Source organism: Equus przewalskii, chromosome 21 (assembly GCF_037783145.1).
Source record: "Equus przewalskii isolate Varuska chromosome 21, EquPr2, whole genome shotgun sequence".
Lineage (NCBI taxonomy): Eukaryota > Metazoa > Chordata > Mammalia > Perissodactyla > Equidae > Equus > Equus przewalskii.
Window position 1 is genome coordinate 7,417,323 of NC_091851.1, and position 26,921 is coordinate 7,444,243.

Here is a 26,921-nt window from a genome sequence, read left to right on the forward strand (position 1 = left end):
ATGTGTATAATATAGTCCTAGTTTCGTAAGACAATTTAAACATCTCTTTTCTCTCTATATACATATTCTTACAGAAATATCTGCAATAAAGTTTATTTAATACTGACGCTTATTTCTGAGTAATGAGATTTGGAATTAAAAAAACCTTTCTTCTAGTACTTTTTTTACTGCTTGATATTTTTAAAAAATAAGAATGCGTAACTTTGACAAAAATAAAGTTATATTTTTTCGTATGACTAGGGATTCTTAACTTATCTCAAGTTATTTAGCTTGATTATTCCCACTCATGGCCTTCATGTGTGCAACAATGTATAAGAATATTGTCCTTACGTTGAGATGTTTGCCATCCCCCAAATTGAAGAATTCACATGTTTTGTTTGCTTGTTTGTTTAAATCTCAAGCAGAAAGTTGCTCGGTTGTCTAAGAAATCTGATACCAATATAAATTAGATCATTCATTCAACAAGTATTCATTGTAGGCTTAGTTTTTCTAGGCATTGTGTTTACATAGAAAGCAAGACTGACAATGTCTTATATTAAGCGTATATTAAGCGTATATTAAGACCTTGGAATAGTGAAACCCAAGTTTTGCAGGTCAAAACTATTTTCTCTAATGCCATTACAACACTTTGCAAATGTTTTAAACCTAAGTAATTATCTTCATGTTCTTGATGTCCCCAAATAAATGGTTCTACGTTTCTCACCTTTCTTTCAATTCTTTCTACCTTGATACAAAGGGAGCATTAAGTGAATCTATTTAGAAAAAACCAGAAGAATTGGATGTTTATTAGAGTCAGTGCCAAACTGAAAATTTTAAATAAAGAACAAGGCTAGGAGCCTGCGATTTTCTGCATGTTTTTGTCAACTTTCTAATGGAGAAACCATCAACATCTTGTAACATTGTTAAGCCTATTTCATTCTACGTCAGAAAATGAAGGGTTTGTGTCAATGTTTCACTTTCAACCTAAGAGTTTGTTATATTCAGTTATTCTCCTCAGGGGATCTCAGCACATCACAACATTACACAAAAAGTCACAGTCAATTGAACTTTAGGGACAAAAACAATTTGTCAACAGAGTTTATTGCTTTTTCTATATACCTCACACAGAAGCCATCCATTAATATGCAACCACTACATTTAGGATAGAAATGTTAACTCAGATATAATTTCTCGATTCCCTAAACCATTAGTGAATTTTAGCCAGTTTATGGACTTTAGCAAATACATCCCAGTAAAGAAAGTCAAGCTATAACTCCTGCTTTTGAACTGTCCTGTGAGTAGTTGAATCTCATACAGTAAGCCAGAAATCAATACAGAGTTTCTTTTTGAAATGATGAATCTGAGCTCAAATGTAAAATGAAGCCACTGCTCTAGTGGAGGGAAAAAGCTGGAACTTCAGGTTTCATATTTTATTTTTAAAGCCCGACTTCTTTGAGCAGTTACAGACGCATTATAATTACTGTAAACTTAGCTATAGCATCACTCGCTGCTCTGCTCTAACATTATGATCTACAGCTAATAAGGCCTTTGAAATAGAAATTGATTTCTAGATATTCATTCATTTGAGAAAAAGAGGTGTAATTTTTCCCCTTCTTTTGTATTTTGATCAAATTTTAACTGCAGCCTTTATTTTCTCTGCTCAAAGAGCTCATCTGTTCTAATACTGATAATTTCTAAGTTTGGCATTTCAGGGAAACAAAGGAGTCTGCCAGTCATTGATTCTCTGGTTGTTACTTCTACTTCCTAGCTAATTGCTGCCTATAAAGAAATGGATGTTACAGGGGTAGTTTCTTGAAAACCACTTCTTCAAGTGCCTTCTCTCTGAGCTGATGGCCAAATCATCATCTTGTGATCCAAGTGTATTTATCAGTCAAGAAGCACACAATGAATACCTATAATGAGTAGGGCATATTGGCTGCCAGTTGGAGAAACAGAGTATTGAATGGATTTTACATTCTTGCTGGAGAAGACAGAGCACAAAGACCTGAAAAGTTGGTTGACATTATGAGATGAAAATATAAGAGCTCTCACAAATCTTTAAAAGATTATTGTTACTGTGATTTGGCTTGGTTTGGTTGCAAGGTTTGGAGAGTCACTCCAGCAACTTAAGAAAAGGGATTTTTACTGACAGTATATTGGTTTGGGTGATACTGGTTGTTCTAAAGATAAACTCCCATATCTCAGTGCCTGAATATAATGGCAGTTTAATTATTCATTTATTTAAGTTCTTCTAAGTCAGGAATCAGGGACTTGGGCTCCTTTCAACTTGTGACTCTGCCATCTTTGGCATTTGGCTTCCAAAGTTACTCTTCTGAATCACATCAAGGCTCAGAAGAGAAAAAAAGTGTGGAGAATCCACCTATGGGGAGTCTCTAAGCATCACGCATGGAAGAAGTACATATCACTTCTGCTTACATTATATTGGCTAGACTTGTCATATGGTCACACTAATCTGCAAGGCAGGCTGGGAAATGTGGTCTTGCTGTGACTCCCACAGAAGAGGAAATTAGTTTGGTGATTAAAAGCCTATGTCTTTCGCTGGGAAGTGGAGCTGGAAAGTTATTAGGAACTCAGATGAAATACCTGCATCTCCCATGGCCTGGATGGGCTCTGTTGTGGCAACTAGACAACTTTCTTCTCTCTATAGCAACTAGCCAGTCAAATTTCCTAAGAAAGCCAGTATGATTGGTTGAGATAATTACCATGGTCTATAATGAATTAAATTCACGGAATTATTTGGGCCAGGCCATCTCATGGACCATGGTTAACTCATGGATGGGTTGCCATTGGGCTGATTGTCCATTCTTCACTCAGTCAGTTGTCACTCCTGATAAAGTACAACCCTCAAGTGCCTTAGTGAGTAAAAAAAAATATGGCTAGGCCATCACCTTACTATTATTTCTACTACCAATAATAGGTTTTTTATTCTATGCACTCAGCACTGTGTTCAGAACCTTACATGTACTATACTATTTATTTTTTACAACCACTGTATTTTATTAACCATTTCAAATAAAAATAAGTCTTTGAGGGATTTCATAACCCAGGCAGCTTCCCAGTGCTATCTAACTCCAAATTCCGTCATCTTTGTCTTTCAATGTAACTGCTCCTGGTTTCTTTCAGCCACAAGAGGGACACTGGCTATAGTGAGTGCTGTGGCAGATGAGACTGGTGCCAAGGCAAAGGAATAGATTATATGCCATGGAAATTCCAAGGAGAGAGAAAATATTCTGGTCTTGGTCAACCAGAGGAGGCTCGAGGGATGAGCTTGAACTTCACCGAAGGCATAATGTGTTAAATTAGAGTCCAAAAGGAATTCATAGCAGCCATGCTGGGAAAGTAAGATTCTGGGCTATTTTCCTTTGGCTTCCATGGTAGTAGATCTTATGGTTCCAGAAAAATCATCCTTTAAGGGCTTCTTAGACAAGAGTTCTTTGGAAATATTTTGGATCAAATCTATATCCTGTTTCTGAACCCCTTCTCCCCCAAAACTGTGTTAATCTTGATCTAGAGAAGTGTAGTGCTGAGGGTGGGGATACAGATAGAGAATTCTTTATTTGACTGACAGATGACTGCATGACAAACTAAAATAAAATTATATAATCTGGATTCAATATTGCTGAGACATTAAGACGCCATTAAAAGGGTGATAATAAATATTCAAAATACACATATCTGACGAAAGTTTCCTATCTGTAATAGTTAAAGAACTCCTATAAACCAAAAATTAAGACTCAACCCAAAGGAAAAACTTTTCAGGGCAGAAGACCTGAATAAATACTGTATAGAAAAGGATATCCAAATCACCAATAAGCATGTGAAGAGGCATGCAGCTTCAATTGATCACCAGGGAAATGCAAATTAAAATCCCAGTGAGACACCACTACATATCCAAAGGAGCTAAAAGGAAAAAGTTATAAAATACCAAATGTTGGTGAGAATGTGGAGTAATGCGAACCCCCACACACTGCTGGTGGGAATGTAAATTGGCATAACTGCTTTAGAAAACTCTCAGTTTGTCTGTGGTAGGCAGAATTCTGAGATGGCCCCCAAGATTTCCACTCCCTGGTGTACATGCACGGTATACACCCCTCCGCTACCCCGTGAGCGTGGGTGGGACTGTGAATAAGATGGATTTCACTTACATGATTAGATTATATTTTATTACAGTGGTGGAGAGATTTATCAAATGTAGTTAAGCTCCCAAGTCAGTTTACTTGAATTAATCAAAAGAGAAATCATCCTGGGTGGGCCTGACCTAATCAGGTTAGCCCAAGCAGGCCCTTCCTGAAGGAAGAGATTTGAAAGATGACGATGTGAGAAGGCCTATGCAGGATGTCATGCGGCAAGGTCATGAAGGTAACCTCCAGGAGCTGAGAGTGGTCCTGGGTCAGCAGCCAGGAAGTGAAGGAAGACTCCAGGCGTACAACTACAAGGAGCCGAATTATTCTAAAAACTTGAATATGCTTGGAAGTGGATTTTCCTTTAGTTGTGCCTCTAGTTGAGGACACAGTTGGCCAATATCTTTATTTCAGGCTGTAAGGCTTTGAGCAGAAGATCCAGCTAAAATGCGCCAGACTCTTTATCCATGAAAACTACAAAATAACAAATTTTAGTTTTGTAATAATTTGTTACACAGCAATAGGAAATGGATACAGTCCCCTACAGTTGGATGTATGTATGCCCCTTAACTCAACAACTGCTCCCAGGGATATTCCCAGCAGAAAGGCAGGTACAGTCATGCACCGCATAATGATGTTTTGGCCAATGACTGACCACACATATGGCCCAGTAAGATTAGTACCATATATTCTAGGTGTGTAGTAGGCTATACCAGCTAGGTTTGTGCAAGTACACTCTATGATGCTTGCACAATGATGAAGTCACCTAACGACACATTTCTTAAAACATATCCCTGTCCTTCGTGATGCACGACTGTATGTGTTCACCAAAATACACATACTGCAATGGCCATAGAAGCAGTACTTATAATAGCCTAAAACCAAAAACTACCCAAGTGGCAAAATGGGGACTTACGGGATGCTGATAATATTTCATTTCTTGATTGGGTGCTGGTTACATGTGTGCCCAGTTTAGAAAATTTATTAAGCTGTGCTCTTTCCTAAATTATACTATACTTAAATAAAATTAACATGGCCAGAAATTTACTCTTTCATTACATAACAGCACAATTATTACTAGATTAAAATTTTTTTTTAGTTATCACACATATAAAAGTGGTCACATGATTTTACTTGTGTAATCATTCTAGCCTCAGCCCTACCAGAATACAAAACAAAACATACCTCAGCAAAAAATAAAAAAACAAACACCTAATTGTCAGTTCGGATTTTTAGCTTAATTCTTACTTGATTTTTGCTCAACCCTCAATACATTGCTTTAATAAATTTTTGTTTGTTTTTTAAAGGAATTAAAATTAGTAATATATTGAGAATTTTTTTTTTTTTGAGGAAGATTAGCCCTGAGCTAACATCCACTGCCAATCCTCCTCTTTTTGCTGAGAAAGACTGGCTCTGAGCTAGCATCCGTGCCCATCTTCCTCTACTTTCTACGTGGGATGCCTGCCACAGCATGGCTTGCCAAGCGATGCCATGTCCGCACCCGGGATCCAAACTGGCGAATCCTGGGCTGCCAAAGTGGAACGTGCGAACTGAACAGCTGCGCCACAGGGCCAGCCCTGTAATATATTGAGACTTTTAAGGCACTCTTTGGAACAATACCTTTGTTATTCTTGTAAACTCACTCACGCTCCTGGACAGGTGTATCTTCTCTGGAACAGTCATCTTTGGGCCAGGTCATGATAAAATAGAAAACTTTAATCTCAACATGCCTTTCTGAAGGTAAAGTTATAGGTGTGTTTACTCCATTTTAGAGAGGAAGTATAGTTATTTGTTCCTGATCTTGTAAGAGTTACACAAAATAATGAACATATATTCATTTAAAAACCTAATATACAGGACACCATGCTAAATACAGGGCTATAAAAAGACGTAGTATATTGTTTCTCTTCTCGGAAAACTTATGTCGACCAGAAGAAGTACATACTCATACATGTTAGTTAACGACACAGGCTCATATGTTAATACCAAATAAGCGTTTGATATAGAAAAAAGTAAAAAGAAAGAAAATAAGTATGGGAACTCTAAAATGGTGTCCCAAGGGCACAATTCTTGGCAGTTAGGGAGGGTCTCCTGGAGGTAGCATAAGAGAAAGACAAAATTATTTTCAGTAAAGCAAATTTGGTTTTAAATCTGAATTTCTTCACTTTCCAGATATGAGCAGTTACTTAACTCTTTGGAGCTTTAAGTTTTTCATCTGAGAATTAGAGTTGGTGACAATAATTTCTACCTCACAGGTTTGTGAGGTTAGACGAGATAACTTGGTAAAACATCAGATTCCTCTAGTCTGCACAGCTGGCCCTTCTTCTGGATGAATAATTACCGAGAATCTCTGGTGTCCGACACTGGGCATCAGAGAAGATGGCACAGCAGGGAGTTGGGGTGTATACTAAGTGTAGAGAGAGGGAGGAGAAGGAGGTATTGGGGGTTTTAAATGAAAAATAAATAACAAGTGTTGACAAAGGTACAGTATAGCATGATGTAAACAAGATAAGACAGTGTTTGGGAAACCTGGAGCAATAAAATAAAACTAAGGAAATTTCTTTACAGGCTGGCAAACCCAGTAATATGTTGGCTATGATGAAGAAACCAGAAATATAGAAGATATCATCCCTGAATATTTACTTTTTAAGTGGAAATACTATACTTACGCCCATATTTACTTAAGTATGAAATGACTAGATGACAAGTGATGGAACATACAGGCTTACGTCATGTAGGTTTTACTTTTTCGTCCCACAGGAATTTGGAGAAGGGAAAGCTCTTTGTGGTCTATAGCATGGGAAGGTTTGCGGCTCAGTCTTGAAGGATGGGTGGGACGTGGATCCAAGGGAGGAAAAGATGGTTTATTCTAAACAGGTGTAGCATCAGGCAAAGACTCATCATACAGAAGTATCACCATAGACTGATTTTTACTTAAATATGTATCAGAGCAAAAATCATTTGGATAAGAGATACTATTCCTGAGGGGTTGTGGAGAGGTAGGGAGAGAGGAGACAAGGTCACAGCCCATTTCTCTTAAGTAGGAATTGCAGGTTTGAGGCTGTGATGCAAAACCAGTGGGCTTCTCTCCAAGAAAGAGTGGGGGAGAAAGAGGCTTAAGTATCTGATTTCACCCCAAAGCATGAATTCTCTGAGATTTTTAAGGTAAGTGTATTAAGATGATTCAGCTTCACTTATGATGAGATTGTCTCTACATCTCCTCGCTCAAATCCCATCACCAAACTGTAAATCTCCCATTAAGCTGTTTACCTCTATACAAAAAAAACCCCCACAAAAACCCTGTTGGAGAATTAATAAGTTAAGCTATTATGAGTCTCAGCTATACCTAGATTTGATTAAGTTTCTAAGACCAATCCTAAGGGCATATCTTCAAAAAACAAGATAAAGAGGAGACAGCAGTGTCTACCTGCATATGATGGCAATGTCTGCCTACGCTATGAAAAGGTGCATGGCAAGAGGAGAGAGTGACAGGTATTTCTGCACCAATTGCAGCCCTTTTACACTCAAGACCTAAAGAGCCTGATGATGGCACATCCCTTTTCAGCAGATCCCAAAGCCCAACATATGCTGTAGAGCACTTAGCTTGGTTTGGTAAGTACTAAGGGGTAAAGAGCACGAGTTTCTCTCTGAAAGATCTGCATTTAAATCCTTGGCTGTTTTTGTCTTGGACCCTTACCTAAGCCGATTTCCCTATCAGTACCATAGGCTTAATAATAATAGTAGCTTCCTCAGAGTTGTTGAGAATATTAAATAAGAATGCATGTAAGTACTCCAGTACATAAGGGTGCCATATAACTGTCAGTTAACAAGAATCAATATTATATTTACGGGTCCTGGGTTGAGGGGTAGGGTGGGAAGGATGGAGGGTCTGCTTGTTTATTGTGTTGGCGGCACTCTTGAAACAGCCCCCAGACTCCGGGCCAGAACGACAGCGGGCTGCTCCCTCTGCTGCCTCTTCTCTCCCCTGCTCCACCCACGCTTCCCGGGAGCAACAAGTTCCCTTCTGCCAGACCCGCCCGCGCGCCACTGTCAGACCCGGCGCCTCTTCCCAGACCTCCGGCAAACTCGCTGTCAAACCCACCTGGGGTAGAAATCCAGGCTGCCAACGCCCTACCCAGGCGGGAGAGCCCGCAGCGTGCGGAGGAGCCCTCGCGGCGGCTGGGGAGGGAGGCGGGCGGAGTGGGAAGTCGGGACAGAAGGGATTGACAGGACTCCCGGTTCGCGCTGCCCTTGAGAGGCAAAAGCAACAACCGCAAGCACCCGCCGCTCATCTGAAGCCTCTCTCCTGGGGTCAAGAGGGAAGAGATGCGGCCCGGAATCCCACAGACCTCCACCTGGCCCTCTGGTTGCCAATTGCATCTCTACTCCAGGTTGCCCTCGCCTGGGTTTCTCCTTACACCTTCGCTCCACCCCTCGCCAGGTCCCCTAAGGATACTTGAGATCCCTGACAAGATTATTTTGCAGGAAAAGCAAGTAGGTCAGCCATGGTCCCCAGCCCATGTTTTCGTCTCCCTTGCCCTCCCAGAATGAGTACCCTGGAGTCTCCAAAGGAGTTCCTAGGCGTCCGAGGCTGGGAGCCTCAACCAGCTGCCCAAACCGTTAAACTCTGACAACTTCTTGGAAGGGGGATCCCCGCGTCCTGGTAGGAAAGCCAAACTGGCCGCCCACATGCCAGGAGAGACACTTCGACTTTTCCGTAGGGAACTCCCCCCGAAATCCACCTCTCCAGCTGCAGCAGCTGTGAGTCGAGAACTAGGGAGCTAACTAGGAGTACGCTTCGGGGGTGGGCGGTCGTGGGCGGGGGCGAGGGCGAGAAGTTCTTCCTGATTTTGGAAAGAAAAACCAGTTCATGTCTCTAAGTCTCCCGGAGCTAGGGAGCTGTTATCCCTGGAAAAGAGCAGGGACCGAAGTCCCTGGGAGGGAAGTCCTTCTGGAGCGGGTCCGAAAAGCACGGAGGTGAATTGCAACGTCCAAGCTTCTAGCCCTGTCCGTCGGGAACTACTCTCTCTCCGGGAGAAGGGGGCGGGGGATACATCCCTGCCAAGAGAGTTAACGCCAAGCCCGAGCTGTTCATCACTTCACCCCTCCATCCCCAGGCAGCCTTGACAACTTGGTACCTCGGACAGCATCCCGGGTGCAAGGCATTGTTTGAAAGCTGTTATCCTGTTTTTGCCACCAAGTCAAAGAGCAATAAATTATTTTAATGACCTTACTAGTACAATTTGAAGGACATTTTAATTACATAACCCGTGAAAGATCACCGGAGGCAATGTCGTGTCGAAGAGCCGATGGCAGAATATCTGCATCGCAGGAGAAAGAGAGAAAACTTGCAAGTCTGCAATGAGATTGCGCAGGGCTGTCCCCGTTTAGAAACAACATGCGAAATGCAAAAGCTCTTACCTTTCGGACTCCAAAGCCGTATTCTGCTGCAACTTGGCGAGCTTCTTCCTCCCCTCCTTTATGCAACTCCACAAGAAAATGATTCGTAAAGACCGGTCTCTCGGCAGATGCAAAAACCATGACACAGAAGAGGAGCCCGGCGGCCGCCTTCCACTGGGACACACAGCCACCTTTCATCATTCTTTGGGAGTGCAAAGTGGTGCTAGGAGGCGCGCAGGCGGACAGAGCAGGAGACCCGGAGGGAAGGTGCAAACAAAAAATATATATATAGTTTTTGTCTGTTTGTTTGTTTTTTAAAAAAATCTTTATGTAGAGAAACAGGCTGATTAGGGGCTTGGAAAGCAGCAAATCAATGTGTGCTCTCCTCCAGCATCTGGCTGGCGGGGAAGCCGTGCAGTCAGGCGGCCCGGCTCGCTGGCAGAGGTGCGAATGTGGGGAGCTGTGTGTATCTGAGAGAAAGAGCGAGTGTGTGTCTGTGCTTGATGCTAAATCTGCATTTTCAGCTCCTCCTCAGCCCCAATTCCACCCGGGCCAGAGGAGAGCACCAGTCTGGGTGACGTGCGCCCGCCACCAGCCAATGAGGGCAGGAGAAGCGGCGGGCCCCTCCCTGGGCCGCCCCGGGCCCGCCCCTGCCCGCCCCCGGCCGGGTCGGTCCGCCTCCGCCGGCGGGGGGCGCGGAGAGGCGAGCCCGCGCCCCCGCCCCTTTCAGCACCCTGGAGAGCTCCTCCACCTCACCACCCGCGCCCGCCGAGCTGCCAGGAAAATCCCCCCAGCTGTAATCTGCTCGGTGCCGCCGGAGTGATGTCATTGTTTGTGGAAATCTGTAAAGCTCTGGAAAGCGAATTACGATGTGTGCCACTCTCTAAGGCCCCGAGGGGAGCTAGGGCACGGGCCTCTCCTTATTCCTCTCCCTCGCTTATTTTCCACTGCAAAACAACTCTCTCACACACACACACGCGAGCGCGAGCGCGCGCGCGCGCACACACACACACACACACATCAAGACATACTTGCCTCCCCTGCTCTCAATAACAAAGCAAGTATCAACCCCCTCCTGTCACTTTGGGCAAATCTCAGGTGAGGGTTACTCCCCTTCCTGCTAGCACAGGAGGGATTGGGGAAAGCAGCCCTCTTGGGATGACTCACGGGGGCGATAGTACAGGAAGGGGCTTTTCTTTGCTTTTTTTTGTAAGCTCAGGGCAGGTCTGGAATTAAGTGGCTGGGAAGCCTAGCAGGAGATTAGGTTCTCTCCAACCAGCAACTGTGATTAGATGAAACTCCTCCATGAGTGTGGGCTGCTCCGCGGAGACCACCTTCAATAGAGCCGCGGCAGCCGGAATTGACATGACTGGAGGTGCATTCTGAGACTAGGGGACGTTCAGTTGCACAAGGACAGCGAGGGTGTGCATTTGGGAAGGTGTAGTCACCAATCCCAGCTCTCAGCCAAGACTCCAGTGAAGTGTCCTCGACTGGGGTAAATTCAGGCCAAATGGCAGAGGATCAACTAAGCTATCCAGTTAAGAAACGTATACCCACACTCTGTTAACTGCTTACTACTGACTTCAACTGACTTCTTCCTTCCCAACTGAGAGGATGCGGGGACCCAATGTCTGCAACAAAATGAGGGCGACTGTTTTAAAGCAACAATATTGTTGTAAATCATTATTGTTGTAACTCAACAAATGTTGAATTACGGAGTATGTGCAATGATCCCAATTATCATTTAGCTCTAAAGTTCAAAATTCTACCTTACTTGGATAACAGGTAAGAGATCTTTTTTCCTAGAGGCTTAAATGTATGCAAGAGAGAGAGAGAGGTCATACCCACAAACACACACCTACGTTACAGATTTCACCCTTTTTATTTTAGCATGAAGTCAGAATCTACACAAGAAAAACACTGTTAGTAGAAATAAATACACACTTAATGCCATGGGACACGTTGTATTAAGAGCAGAGCTTTTTCCTGACATAGTTGACTCCCCCAGAGATTTCTTTCAAGCATTGCCAAATAAAAGTGTAGGCATTAGCGAAGATTTTAATTAAAGCGTAAGAAATCTGTATGCAATTATTATTATTATTAGCAGTAGTAGTACTTGGATTTCTTTAGGAAAAGCTAAGTGAGGTGCTGAGGTACTAGGACATAGGCTAAAAGTGAAAGGGGCCAGAGATTCTGGGAAAATATTAATAAAAAGGAGCAGCACTGCTCTAGGTTCCTTAGTTTTTTACTGATCAGAGGCTCATTTCTGTTAGGATTTTTTTTTAATCATCCTATCTTACTCCACAACTTACCCCTCATAGTCCATCTGTTTGATTTTAAGCCAAGGTTTTCTTATTCAGAGACCTTCAACTCTTCTTTTCTCTCTTTTCTTTATATTTTGTCCATATTTTAAGTCAAAGTACTAGGCTGGTCTGTATTGTCATTTGAGAAAAATGGCACCAAATGTGAAAATTACATTAGCTGGAGTCACAATCATGGAAAGCATTTCAAAAGCAGTGACAGAGATAAAAATCTAAGTCTTTAGCAAAATAGATCTGAAGAGCATCAAATAAGTCAATTTAGAAGATTATGGGTGTTGGGAAATAGCACTGCTAATGTAGCTAAATCTCTCTGAAAATGAACATGAAATTACCATCTATTCAGAGATATTTATTAATTTTTTCTGAAACCACAGAGCAATACTTCATTTCCTAAATAAATTCCAAAGATGAAATGCTAGTAAATGTTGAACCTTATGTATCTGCATTTTAAATAATTAAAACAATGTAAAATTGGGTACAAGCTAGATAAAGCCTGGATGGCTGTTTAAAATAAGCCATTTTTAGTAGTTTACATAGAATATAGTTCATCATAATATTGTCAGAACAGCATGGCAAATGAAAATAGAATTTTTTGTGATGCAAATGCCAAATTCGTAGTGCATAAAAATCTAGTAAGCAAGTGGAGGAAATGTATCAATATATTGAATTTTTATTTGAAATACAAATACACATCCATGTGCATACACACATTGCTTCTTTTAGATAAATATTTCTAAGCTCCTTTTTTCAAATACCAATAGTAACTTTGGAGTAAGAAGGTGAACAGGAAAGAAAAGGGACATAGAATGCTTAAAGGACTAAAATGGAATTCAGTTGACAGCAACTCTATTGCAGGCTCTGCTGTTACCGGCTCTGCTACTTGGGCCAAACCATTGCTTCTCTCATTGTCTCTGTCTCCTTATCTGTAAAAGGAGACAGTTGGATTAGATACTCTCTCCAGGTCCAAAAGCCCACAGTTTCAGAGAGATGCCAAAGTACAGACTATGATGTAGAAAGCATCATCAATAGCTAGAGAAATGTTGAGGACAGTCATAATTTTCCATAACATTATGGTGGCCAACAGACTTATATATTTTTATATAACCTCCCCCAAAGAGTCTCATATTTACTTTGTGGATTTGAGGAAAGAATACTTGACACAAACTGGCTGACACTCAGTACCAGACACTAAAACCATGAGCATATTGAAGTTCTTACTAAGACACTGTTGTAGCTGTAGAGAAAACCTGGGTATATGTTCCAGTTCAGATGTGTCACATATCCCGCAGAGTCTCTTTGGAGACCTTCTCCTGCAAAGACCAGACTATTCCCATTTTATGGCTTTGTAACTATAAATCAATAGACTTATGTGTGATTAAAAGAACCCAAACCACCTGAAGTATGATTGGGATCCTCTTATTCAGATGTACTTCCAGGGAGAACTTTGGGCCCAGGGAGCTTCAGGTCAAGGGAAACCCACCACTGGGGAGGAGAGAGAAAGCTAGAAGCAGTCCTAGGAGAGGCTACTGGATCTTGGAATATTCTTTGGATCATTAGGGAAAAGATCTTATGTTTCTATCGATTTCTCTTCAATTGGGTGGGTGCAATCTGAAGGGGACTAAGGCATGTATAACAGAAAATACAATTTAAAATGCAGCCTTGTTAAAAATCAGGTTGATCGTTGCCATTTCTGTTACTTTCATTCTGAGCACTCCAAATGCAGTAACAATAACTTCATAGGCACCACAATTGTCTATTCTCATATTGTATTACCAAACCCTTCAAGTAGATTCCTCCTAATGATCCTGCTCTCCCTCTCTCCTTCACCCCAGCCCATAGTCAGGCTTTCTGAAGCACTGGCCACTTTATAGGTTTCTGCCAAATTTTGAGCTCAATATTGATCAAGTTTTTAAAAACTTTCCTCCAGATAATTCTTATTTTCCAAAAATCTCACCTCATTTCCCTGTGGTATTTATCTACATTCTCATATTTGCTGTAACTTAAAATTCAAGCGCTTGGAAAATTATAATTAGTTCCTTGGTATACAACCCACTCCTTCTAAATCATTGGGATTCACTTGGTCCTACTTCCAGTTTCTATAGCTTTTACCACCTTATACCTTTTCCTTAAATGACCTGTCTCTGTTTTTCCTTCAGTAGCAAATTCACAGTTGACTTTTGCTATCTAAGCCATCTTAAATTAGCATAGTGGGGAGGACTCATGGGGCTTTATCAAGTGTTTTATCACAAGGCATTGAATCTAGAATGCTTTCACTTGTATTCATTTTACAACTTCATCCACAAGGCATCACATTTACTCAGACTAATCGACTCTTTTCATAAACAAAAGCTACCCATTGCTTCCTTATTTTCCAGGACGGTAAAAACTTATTTTTTGAGGTAATTTAGGTTCTATTATTTTGATAGAATTTGGAGTAGCTAAACAATGAGGACCAAGGGCCCTTTTAATCTTCTTTGAAAATTAGGCACACATTGCTATTCACTATCTTCAGATTCCTCTTTAGGTCTACAGGACTACAAAATAATGTTTGCTCACTTGGAAAATTAATTAGTTATTTCTCAGGGCTTGTTGGAACATTGCTTATTGTCTGTAGAAAGTGATTACCTATTCATGAATTCTCTACCTTGTGTTATTCCCTTTTTCTTTTATGGTCTTTTAAAAAATTCAGTAAATCTTCCTCAATTCACTTTTTGAATGATTATGGAAATTATCTTTAAGAGGAAGAGTTTTTTGTGCTCCTCAAACTGTCTATAACATAGAAATAATTCAGAAAGAACAAAATATATGGCTTGTTAGAAAATATAAATTGGAATTTGAGAAGTTAAAATTTTTTTGTGTAAAATAAAAGTTCAAACATTAAAATGTATATACTAATTTTTTAAGGCTAACTCTGCCATTGCAATGAAACACCTGATTCTAGGAAAGTCTTTACCTAGACCTAAATTCTTTGGGTAGCTATCTGCTATTTAGTATTGATTTGGATGACCTCACCCAAGTAGAGAAATTATGTATAATGTTATTTAACACGTAGGAAGAACAACTATAAATTTATGAATGTGCTCTCAAATATCTCATTTTCTATTTCTTGTGAAAATATTCTATTCTTTCAAGGCTTCAGAAACATGACATAGTCTATTTTTAGGAAACTTCATCATACAATATCCATTTTATCTTCTTATGATACTAGAGAAAGTGAACCAAAAACTACACCTCAGAAACATATTTTTAGAACTAGCTACTCAAAACAATACCAAGTGGCTTTTATAGATTTATTTTCTCTTTTAAAATTCAGGAGATCATAATTCATATAGGATCTAATCACAGTATTCTTAATTTCTAATAACACACTCCATGATGCATTAATTTATGCTAGTGGCATCCATTTCACAAGCTTGTTTTATACAGATCACCGTGTTAAAAAAATTAGTTACCATCCTTTAAAAATGGATAACTTCCCATAAAAAAATTCCAAGATATGACTTCTTTTGGAATAATCAAAGATTTGGCAACATGGTCACAATTAGCTACTTGGTAGCTACCATTCTCCCCCTACCAAAAGTAATAGGGTTTGAGCTGCCCAATTTGCTGGAATCCTCACCCAGCCTCCTGATTCATGTGACATGTATTCCTGACCTTGCCCATAAAGCCATCTGAGTTTGTGATTTCTGGTTTAAGCAATTTATGAGGTCTCAATTTTTATAATGCCTTCAATAAAACACATTCAAATAACATGGAAATAAGAGTGTATTTTCTAAAACAATTATTAGCATAGATATTTTAAAAACCTAACAAATTAGACTCAGACATCCAGAATACAGACTTTCAGGGAAATGGAAACAGTCTTGGCCAAACGCATTCTTTATCCATATCAGATAACGCAGAGTAGACAAATTGGCATTTCCTCCTTCCTCTGGTAATGGGAACCTCTGCAAATGTCCAATATGGTTAGTTTTTCTTATTTCTGTATTTTGCTATAGGATAATCCCTAGAGGAGTGCCAGAAGAAAACAGAACAAGGATTACCAAAATGAGAAGAATGAGATATTGAAATGGAGTATGAATTAGATTATAAATACCAAAGAGAGAGTAGAGTGGCATTGTGGGAAGATCGTGAGGCTGGAAGTAAAGATTCCTTTGTTCATTGCTGGCTCTGTGTCATTTTAGCCATGTGATGTGAAATAACTCACTTCATCCTGTGGGCCTCAATGTAAATTGGGGGTAGGAATTATTTGTTTAGATTGATTATGTCTAAGATTCTGTTTAGGGCTAATTATCAATGATAATTTTCTAGACCAAGCACTTATTTCTCTCATGCATCTCATATCTCTGAAAGTCTACTGGCTGCATGAGCTATGAAATGGCACACAAAGTATTGCCACTCAACTGCTGTGTAACAAATCATCTTAAACTTAATGGCTTACAACAAGTGTTTTATTCTAATGTTACAGTTGCCTGTGATTTGGCTGATCTAGGCTGGGCTTGGCTGAGTGGCTTTACTTCAGGCTACACGCTGGCTCAGTTTGGCTCCAGCCTGTGAATTTGATTTGGATCTTCACAAGTATTCTTTCTGAAGCCCAGGCTGAAGTGACAGTGGTTACCAGAGGCGTGTTCTTCTCATGACTTATCACTGGAGCTCAACACTCAAGCCAAGCCACGGCCCCTGCTCCACCATACCCACTAATATTCTATTGGCCAAAGCAAGTCACATGGCTGAACCTAACTCTGTCCGCAGTGGGAGAGAGAGGGAAAAGAATATTTGTTGAACATTAATCCAAAATATAAGACCAAGCAAAGTCCAGCAACTATAGGCATTTTTATCGAAAAGCATATTTTCACACACCAATTTAAATGATTTAAAGCCAATTTAAACAATTGACTTAGGAACCATTTTAAAGGGTTAATTTTTAAATTAATATCTATAATGCATCTGGGGCATGTTGTTCTAAAACGTTGAGAAAGAACATTTCAGCAATTTCATTTCTGTGTGAAAGAATGAATCACTTTCCTCTTAGAAGCCTCAAGAATTAGAGCAGGTGTCCTTTTGGACATTTTCTTCAGAACAGCCAAGCAAGCGTTGCTGGGGTCTGAATCTGACTTGAATGGCAATGTTCAGTTTGAGGATGACAAAAGTGAGGCTGAGCTTGTCTCAAAATGGGTCAGCTCAGATTAAGCCATAAAAAAATATATGAAGTCCAGAGTTGAGAAAAGGTAAAGGAATCTAGTTATATGACCTTAGACTTTTGTACACATTTCAGATTATAGTTTCCCATTTGTATTAATCAGAAATCGTCTTTTTCTCCTTCTTCTTGTTTTTTTTTTTGGGTTACAAGTGACAGAACTACAGCTCTAGCTGCTAAAACAGTGAAGAAAATTTCTTGTTTTGCATCTTTGAAGAGTCCACAAGTAGATACAGATTCAGATATGGCTGGATCCAGAGATTTCTCCACCTTCATTTTTAGGGTCTGTTATCCTCTTTGCTGGCTTAACCTCACACTAAGGATATCTTTTTTCCCCAGTAATTTTTGTCACATCTTTAAGTAGCAGTTCATTATCTTGGCTTATGACATGTGACCAATTTTTCCCCAGTTACAGGGGCTAGAGGATGGAATCAGCTTCTGGCCAGGCCTGTGTGCTGTGCTTTCTCCTGAAGCTGACATGTGGCCTGAGCTGCATGGACTGAGAATAGACAAGTTTTATTAAACAAAGGAAAACAAGGAGGATTTTCCCCAGAGAATGGGGAAAGGACCTTAGATGTATAAAAACAATGTATGTCTGTTACAACTCCTGTTCAGTAAAGATGGACAATGCATTAGGCTAAGGGGCAATTTATGAAGCAGGACTATATTGAAGGGTGTTGAGTAAAATAAAGCTAAGATATAAATGGTCTTGTGCTATAAATGCTGGACAGGGAGAATGATATGTGCTATATTTGCTTGTTTATTTGCGGATGTTAAGAAGGACCATTTCATTTGTATGGGCCCAACAGGTAACGATGGCTCTTAGCCAATGGTATAAACATGTCACAAACTCCTGTCTGGTGACTTGTTGATGATGGGTTAACTCAGCTGGTTAGAGTACAAATCATGGGTTCAGTCTTCATGAGGGGAAGTCAGATAGTCATTTTACCATGTAGCAGCATGTGAATGCCAGGATTCAAATGGTGATAAAAATAAATCTTTGAAAAGACATACATCTATGCTAAAATGAGTCTTCATATTTCTTTCACTGGCAGGGAAAGTAGGGCTCTTGTTCTCAGTTCCACATGAGATGGCAAAATCATTGCAACTTTCAGCATTGCCCACAGTACTTTATGTTTAATTACATTGTTTCTTCAAGGTGCCCTTATTATTTCTCCTCTCCTCTTTCCCAGGAGACATACACCAGGAGGAGCTGGCAAGTTCCCTTGGCAAGAACAGATGAATAAATAAGGAGCATGAGCTTGCGTCTTTAGCTAAGGTGATTTGTCAAAAACCACAGCACTGTGGCTGTTTTCAGATTTTAAGTGTTATGTTCAACCTTAATCAAGGGAAGTTTTGAAAGCTAAATCATTGAAGGAGTTGAGGAAAAGATTTTGGTAGAACATAAAGTCAATCGTTCACATATGGCTGAATACACTGGCCTAAAGGCATTTCAAACATATGCTGAAGTGTTAGACAATGGTGAATTACCTACTCTTTTGTCTAATTTATTGAGTGGTGAGTGGTATTGAATGAAGAATCCCATGAAGAATAATTGGCTTTGATATTCAAGAAAGAACGAAATATCTGAGCAGGAGACCCCCTAAGGGTCAGCTACTTGTTATAAGTACCAAGTGGTGAACATGGATAAATTGGATTCCATAATACAATCTGAGCTTACAATATCCTTGTAATTTTCAACATTGTTATGTTTTGTTATTTAGCTCTCAACTATGTGCATTATATCTGTCTGATTATTTCTAATTCTCCTTCAGATCTCCTCTCCATGTCTCTCCAATGTGTGCTGTGCTCTGGGAGATTGACTTCTATGGACCACATCAATGAGATTCATTGCTTTATGGTTTCCCACTGGATTCAGGAAGATCTTTCGAAAAAAGTTGGAGAATGGGATAGGAGAATCAACTCAGGGTTTTTATTTTCCAAGCTTACTTCCCATTGGGTCAGCACATATTGACTTCATCCTTTTCCTAAATGCCAGAGCTTCTGTCGGGGAGCCCACTCCATACAACCTCCTCCCAGATTCTGCTAACCATTCCCTTCCCTTGTCTCTTCAGGCTGAGGGAATAATGGCTCCAGTACGTTCTAGTCCCACGGGCTTGACCATGCTTCATTGGGTTTTTTTGATCCTCCCATACATTTGTAAACAGTCTCTTCATAAACTCTCCTCAATTACTCCATCTGCATATACCAACTCTTTCTTGCTGGCATCCTGACTATCATATTACCTACGTAAAATATGACACATGCTATGTGTTTTCAGGACATAGAATACATTTACATTCAACTTATTTCATATTTACACACAGCACTTGTGATGAACATAACCAAAACAAATCTCAGCTTTCTAGGAGGCCAGGTGGGTGAAAACCGTAGTCAAAGTAAAAACAAACAAGAAAAAAAATGTGGTATATATTGGGGCAAGTGGAATAATATTCAGAAAAACTATCTTAGGAGGCATGAGTAAAATGGGAAAATGAGGATTTGAGGGAAAAGTTCCCAGGACCAAACAACCAGAATCCAAATTGTGAACAACCAGGAAATCCTAATATCTGAGGACTAGGAAAGGAGAGAGAAAGAAAGAAAGGGAGGGGGGAGAGAGAGAGGAAGAGAGGGAGGAGGATGAGAGAGAGCTCCCTAAAAAAGATATGGTGGAGGCAGGGGAGCTTAAGGAGGTAGGATGAAGGTAACAGGACCCTGCTGGGTGGCAGCACTCAGAACCATCTGTAGCAGCCACACGGTGGCTCTGTCCATGGTACTGGCCAAATCCATACTGCTGGGTATTTCCCCTCTCCCTTTGACGATCAGGTGAGCTGAAAGAATTCTTAATGCTTAACTGATGTGCCTTCAGACTTCCCTGGAAATTATTTTGTACTAAAGGCATCCTTCAGAAGAGCAAACTGTACCAGGCTAAAAGAAGAAGGGGGTAACGTCATTTGTCTCGCAGTTATTACACGTTTGTACATGATTGATACTAGCATCACTGCTGCTGGCAATTGATCTGAGCATATTACCATGCTAAAACAATTTACCATGAAGACAGGCACAAACATGAGGATTCTGAGAAGCAGTTTCAAAATAAGAGGCTGAGGTGAAAACAACTCTTAATACCCCAGAATAGAAATACTCCAAATGTCAGTATATAAATTTAGAACAGAGTTTTTTCTATTTCTCCCACTATTTTGTCCTCGGCTGAAAAAATGATTACTCTGTGTAACGACATGTCCAAAAATAATTAAAAAAAACCTTTTTTTTTGAGGAAGATTAGCCCTGAGCTAACATCTGCAGCCAATCCTCCTCTTTTTGCTGGGGAAGACTGGCCCTGAGCTAACCTCTGTGCCCATCTTCCTCTACTTTCTATGTGGGATGCCTGCTACAGCCTGGCTTGCCAAGCAGTGCCATGTCTGCACCTGGGATCCAAACCGGCAAACCCCAGGCCACCGAAGCAGAACGTGGGAACTTAACCACTGCACCACCGGGCCAGCTCCGAAATTTTTCTTAAAGGATACGATGAGAATAAATTAGCTTATACAACAAAGAATATTTTTGCATTTTTGGAAGAAATCACAAAAATCTAAGGTTTTTCTTTATTTTATCATTTTTACTTTTAACAACACTAACAAAGAGAAAGAAATGGATCTTTTATTTAAAGCTTCTTCAATCTGATCATTCTTAAAGAAACAAAAAGATAGTTTCTCAGGAAAATATCAAATATATAATCAATGAGAAAGGTTTATCCATCTGGCAGTTTTGAGAAGTTTTGCAGTTCTGATATTAAAGATCTTAAATTTAAAATGTGTCATTTAATATAATTTGGAGCATTGTAGTGACTTATGAAAACTTCTTCTTGGATTAAAATGCACTGGTGTGAAGATGGGAAAAAGAACCTGGAACAAATTGCAACAATGAGGACAAAATTAATCTGATGAGACCACCAAACAGAAGCAGGAACTATCTTTCCAGTTTTGTGATCAAGGTCTCAAAAAGCACAGTATACACTTACAATCTCAGTTCCAAACATCATCACTTGGAGATGCAAGCACTTCAAAGCCACCTGTGATAAACGTCTTGCCCTTCATCTTCTAGTTTTGGAAAAGTGTCTGGCTGTGGTGACAAGAACGTTAGAGGACCTCAGGACACAGGTTCCCAGTCTTATCAGAATGGTGCTGGACAAGTTGTGTAACTTTTTGGAACTCAGTTTTTCCCCCAAAATAATGCATGAGGTATCTTGTTCACAAGGTTATCTTGGGTTTTAAATAAGCACACGTGAATGTAAAAAATATGTACACAAATAAAAAGTAACTAAAAGATGAGCAGAGACCCTTGCAGCCATTGGGACCTGAACAGAATTGTCCCAAACCCCAATTGGGTGGCCTGGGGAAATCCTAATCCTCCTCAAGTTATCTGAAAGTTCCTGGAGACTACTTCCTCATAACTGCCCTCACTGGGCTCCTGGTACCCATTGGTAGCTCTTCACGGCATTGAATTAACTCAGGTATGGAACTCAAGACCCCTCTGAATTTCCTCTCCCAAATATGCACATCAAAACTCATGGAGGTTCTTGAGTACCTTTGCTTGTGAAGTTAGCAGGAGGGATCCTCTGTAGAAAGCAGGTCTGTTATAGAAAGTCAAAACACTTTTCATGTTATACTGATTTTAGTGACCACTAATGAATTGATCATACATCAGTGGAACGATGGAAGCTTCCTTAAAATGGCGTGAAAATAAATAACTGGAGTACATAGACTGTACTCAAACAAAGCTGCATAAATGCTAACAGGTACAGGCCAGTGAACTGTTACGGGGGAAAACACTGAGAACTAGAGACACAATTACTCCATCTCTGTCATGCTTTGTTCATGTCAGTAGAGAAGAAATGGAACAAACCTGTGGTATGGCCATCCTTGGACACTTAGCAGATGTTTTAAAGCAAAAATAGGCTCAGAGCACGTGGCACAGGATTTGAACTTAATATGCAAGTTGCTTTTGTCTAATAGCTCCTCCTCCTCTTAGAAATTTGGCTTATTACAAATTTCTCTACTCATGAACAAAATTAAGTAAAATGCGTTCAGAGAATTTCTTTTTGCAACGGGTGGTCTGTCTTTAGGAGGTCCTGAGGTCTTTGAGGAAGGTCTCTTTTGATGATTTTGATTATAATTTTTGGATAACAGTTTTATAGAGGATGCAAAATGAGACTTCTTTCTTGCCCCGTTTCAGATTGGATCCTTGCTACTTTGACCCCAGTAGCAAAATAAGAGGCTGTGTTTTCACAATCAGAACAAAATTCCACCTGCTCATCCTGTTTTATGGACAATAAAACAAAGACCTTAATTATGCAACAGCATTAAGGACAAAGTATTAACAAGGGTGTCTTCAAATGGACATGTGAGCGGGCATATAATGTCCTGACCCAACTCTCAGACTGGGTTTGTGTGATTTTGAAGGAGGAGGGTTTCAAATATTTAGCTTCCCAGACATACTGAGAAGAATCCGGAGAACCACAATGTCAATGGTAATGTGCTTGGGAGCTTCCAGCAAGCATGTGGAGTACTCATCTTCTCATCTTACGATTACACAGCCCTGGCAGCGGGAGGGCAGGGGGGGGTGGCGGTGCGTGACATCACCTGCATAACATAAGAGCTGTCACATTTGCAGCTGTGATGGTTGGAGCCAGAGCAGCAATCTTGGACCATGAGATAACCTTGGAAATGGAGTTAACACACAGCTTGCATTATAGAGGTACACCCCAGGCAAGACCCAGTCTTGACGGACATAGTTGGCCAAATTGTTAACACGGCTCAAACACATTAAAAGCTTCCTCTCCTTCATGCTAAACACTTTGCAGTGCTGGATGTTTACAAAAGAGTGTATGGGGGAGACAAGGAAAATGAGGGTGGGTGCAATGGAGTCAGGTAGGTCAGAGTTCAAGATCTGGAATGGTACTTCTTAGTTGTGTGACTTTGGGCAAGATTTGAAACTGACTGAATTTCCATCTGTTCTTTTGTGAAATCTTCTAGGACTGCAAGGATTAAAAAAAGATAAAACATATACAATGTTTTGTATAGAGTAAATCCTTAGTAAAATCGTTATATTATTAGACGTATCATATAAGTATAGTTACCATACTATTTGTACAGAGTAAATCCTTAGCAACATCAATGTATTATTATAAGTGTAATATAAGTATAGTTATTATATTATTAAATAGATCAGTCCTCCAGCCCCATCTGATGATTTTGTTTTAGTCACTCTTATCCTAGTATATTTTTAGACTTGGCTAGATCCAGTCTGGTTGTGGAAGGTGATTAGATTTCAATGTAGCCCAGAGGTTTGGGTTAGGTCAAGCATTAAAGCAAGCAGTTATTTGGGGCTTCTTGCTACATGCTGGAATTTTATCTGAAAACTAGAATGAAATAACTTGATTAGAGAATGATCTAACTGCTGACTTCCAGCCCCACTGACCAACAGCAACCCCAGGCTCGCTACTCAACTCTTGGCTGAAACTCGCAAAGGCACTAGCATGAAGAGGAGCAGCCTTCTGTGGACTTCTGCTGGCCTCACTCCAGCTGCAGTATGTGCTCGGCTTCCAAATTCCCCTGAAGGCTCCAACACATGCGCCCATGGCAGTGCTTCAAAGGGCCTGGTTGGTGATTTTCCTCTGATCTCTAACTCCCTTTTAAGGACACTTTCTTCCCCAGCACCTCCCCCAATTGTGTGAAGTCGAACTTGTATAATAAATTCCTTATTCCCTAGCACTCAGAGTGGTTACGCTTTCCTGATTCTGCCCTTGTATTACATTTGATTACTGTCAGGCATCATTCTTATTCCATATCAACTTAATCCCCTTCAGAATCATTGGAACTGAAATGAATTTTGATGTTAACTTCTCAACTTGTTATGCAATTTCTCATTAAAACATCCACATAAAAAATCTGGTCAGCATTTTATAAATGAAATTAATATGAGGAGACATGTTTATCATGTTATTCAATGTTACCTTTATAAGGTTTCACATGAGAAATGTATCACTATTTGTTGCCAATTTCAATCTTACTTCTTTCGAAGCATTAGTATACTTCTTCCTTTTTTGACATCCATTGGTTTCAATTTTTGCCCTGGCTTCCGGGAGGCTCAGAGACATGCATGGTGCCTTATTACAAGAACTATCTTAGCTTTCAATGTATTCGGTTGTTCCTCTCTTTCATGTATTTAATTAATTCTATTTTACTAATATTGAAGTATACTTATCCTTTATTTTAACTTCTGTCAAGTAGGAAATGGTTGAGACAGGACAGTGACTGACAGGATCTGTTTATTCAGTGCCTACCTAGTATCATCTGGGCTTGACACTCTGTCATTCTCTCTTATTTTTTCTTCCATTTTACATATGAAGAAACTGAGATTCAGCTACATTAGGGGATGCTTCAGTGACAGAACTGGGACCTGAGTGCAAAGGTGTTTGACCCATTTTCTCTCCACTCTGTCAGGCTGTCTTAATGCTGAAAGAGTCGGATATAAACACATGATACACAGAGAAATAAGAAATAAGCATCTCTATCCCTCTTAACCTGACTTGAGAATGAAGACTTTGACCCTTCCTTTCTAGCAGAGAAGTTTGAGTATAAGTGGAACATGTAGCAAACGTTTTATGGAATGGAAATTGGTGATGAAGATAATGAAATTGATTGTGGTCATGAAAATGATGGTGCTGATGAAGTTGATGAAGATGATAGTGGTGATGAAGATGATGATGATGTATCATTCTAATGCAAAGGAAAATTTTGATTACTTTCAATCACTTTACTCTCTTATTTTGTATATGTTTTCGAGAGATACAGCATATGGGAACTTAAACCGTAATTTGCAAATTTTATTACTGGATAGAATACATTCCCTGACTCCAATAATCATATAAAATAGCCAAAATGATTGAGTTCTTCATTATCTATTAGGCAGTGTTTTAGGCACTTTACACATGTTAACTTATCTCGTACTTAAAATAGATATTTTTCTTATCCCCTTTGACATATGCTAAAACTCAAGCACAAAGAGGTTAACTTACTCCCCTGACCAAGACCACAGAGATTCTAAGTGGTGAAGCCAGAAGTTAAACCCAGGGAGTCTGGCCCCCAAGTCCATGCTCTTATGCATGACTTTGTGCCGTTTTCTCTCTTGGGTGGCCAGGGAAAAGAGCATGCACTTTTCAGCTAAATAGATTTGGATTCAGATCCATATTCCAAACTTCCGAGCTATGTGACCTGGAGCTAGTTCCTCAATCTCTTTAAGTCTCAGTTTCTCTGGGGTTCTTTTAAGTGCCAAGTGGTAGGATTCCTTTGAATCACCCATTTACCTACTTGTTGAGCTCCTATGAGTTTAGAACTAAGCTAGGTGCTTTGGGCAGAAAATTAAACCACCATTCAAGAGTTTTGCTCACAGAAACAAGCATAAACATGCTCAAAATCCTTGCTTAATTGGAATAAATTTTCCTGCAGCTGGTCCTCAAACATTCAGTTTCTTGTAAGAAGACAAGAAAGGGTGTTATAGAAGAATCCTTCTCTTTTTCTTTTCACTTTCTCCCTGCAACCCATTGCATCCCTTTCTTAGAACATTTTCTTTACGGTATTCCTTTGGCAATGTTAAGTCCTGTGAAAATCTACCATCTATACTCACCTTTACAAATCACTCATGCACCCCAGGACTCTCACTGAGACCTGGACACTATGAATTTTCAGAGGCCTAGTGGGTGACTGACATGTGGCAGGGAGGGAAGGATCTCATTCCACATCCCTACATTAACACCGTTGGGAAAATAATGCTTTGACTGTGACTTGACTCAAGTGCGAGTGTGGAAGACTGGTTCCTGGAAGATTCGAGAGGCTGTGTGCTGGCTCTGTGAAAGGGGAAGGCAGCAGTTCCAAGAGACAGATTGTGGATGTTCTTTTTTTCTCCTCTTCTTTGAGTTTGGTGGCAACAAGACATGTGACACGGATCGCCCAGTCTGATCACAGTCTCAGGTTGCTAAATAATCTCCAGGATTTGTGAAGGCAGCTCACACATGTCCAATGAAGAGAAGCTGGAACAAAGGAGGCCATTATTTCTGGTGACTGAATTCTGCCCCAATCTGTGTAATCACCATGTCTTTTAGGATCAAAGGAGGGTGAATGAAAGAGGAGGCTTAAATGAACCTGCGATCTGAGGCCTCTGGATTCCTGCTCAGTTGGCAAGAATTGAGCAGCAGACAGGAGACTTGCTTGCGTCCAGGCTAAACATCCTTCAGGCATGGCTTAAATCAAGGCCAGTTACTTTTTATTTAAACAAGGGATCAATTTTTTAACACTACTATGTTTTCCAACCATCTGTTTTTCCAACTGTGGAACAATCCCCACTGAGGGGAGGGATTCTCAGAATGGAGTCTGAAAACCCAGGAAAGTCTACTCAAACTCTCTTCTTCCTCCCAAGGTTTCTTCTTGCCCATCCACTTAGGCCAGCCTCTACAGTTTAGCATGGGGGCGTGGTCTGGGCTGGAATGACACTCCCACTGGAGGTGGCTGGAGGAAAAAGGGTAGACCCAGCGACACCCCAGAGGAGGCCATGCCCAAGGGCTGGTTGATTGGAGGGTGGGGAAGCAAGTATACATGCTTTTCTGATTAGGGGTTGGAATTTGGAGAGAAACAGAGTGCAGGTTGCCTGGTGTGAGTGTGTGTGTGTGTGTGTGTATGATGTGGGGGACCAAAACCAATGCTTTTTACACTTTGTAGTTACTCAACAAATGATTGTAGAATTGAATGAGCCCCTAAAATTCTCTCATTGTAATATAAATGGAGATAAGACACTTATGGCTTATTTTTCACAGTGACAGAGGAA

The 26,921-nt window shown here is 40.4% G+C and overlaps 1 protein-coding gene and 1 long non-coding RNA gene across 2 annotated transcripts in view; one reads left to right on the plus strand and one right to left on the minus strand.

Annotated features, from left to right (window-relative positions):
- Positions 1-10,037, minus strand: part of PCSK2 (proprotein convertase subtilisin/kexin type 2) — a 262,007-nt gene extending 251,970 nt beyond the window's left edge. Inside the window, exon 1 of the mRNA XM_070588775.1 lies at positions 9,543-10,037. Within this exon, the coding sequence (XP_070444876.1) occupies positions 9,543-9,722 (180 nt within the window). The 5' untranslated portion in view covers positions 9,723-10,037. The remainder of the gene's footprint in view (positions 1-9,542) is intronic.
- Positions 9,657-23,812, plus strand: LOC139078136 (uncharacterized). Its single transcript, XR_011530935.1, has 3 exons — positions 9,657-9,788; positions 18,233-18,318; positions 18,815-23,812. It is a non-coding gene; the product is annotated as an uncharacterized lncRNA (long non-coding RNA).
- Positions 23,813-26,921: the final 3,109 nt, after the last annotated feature.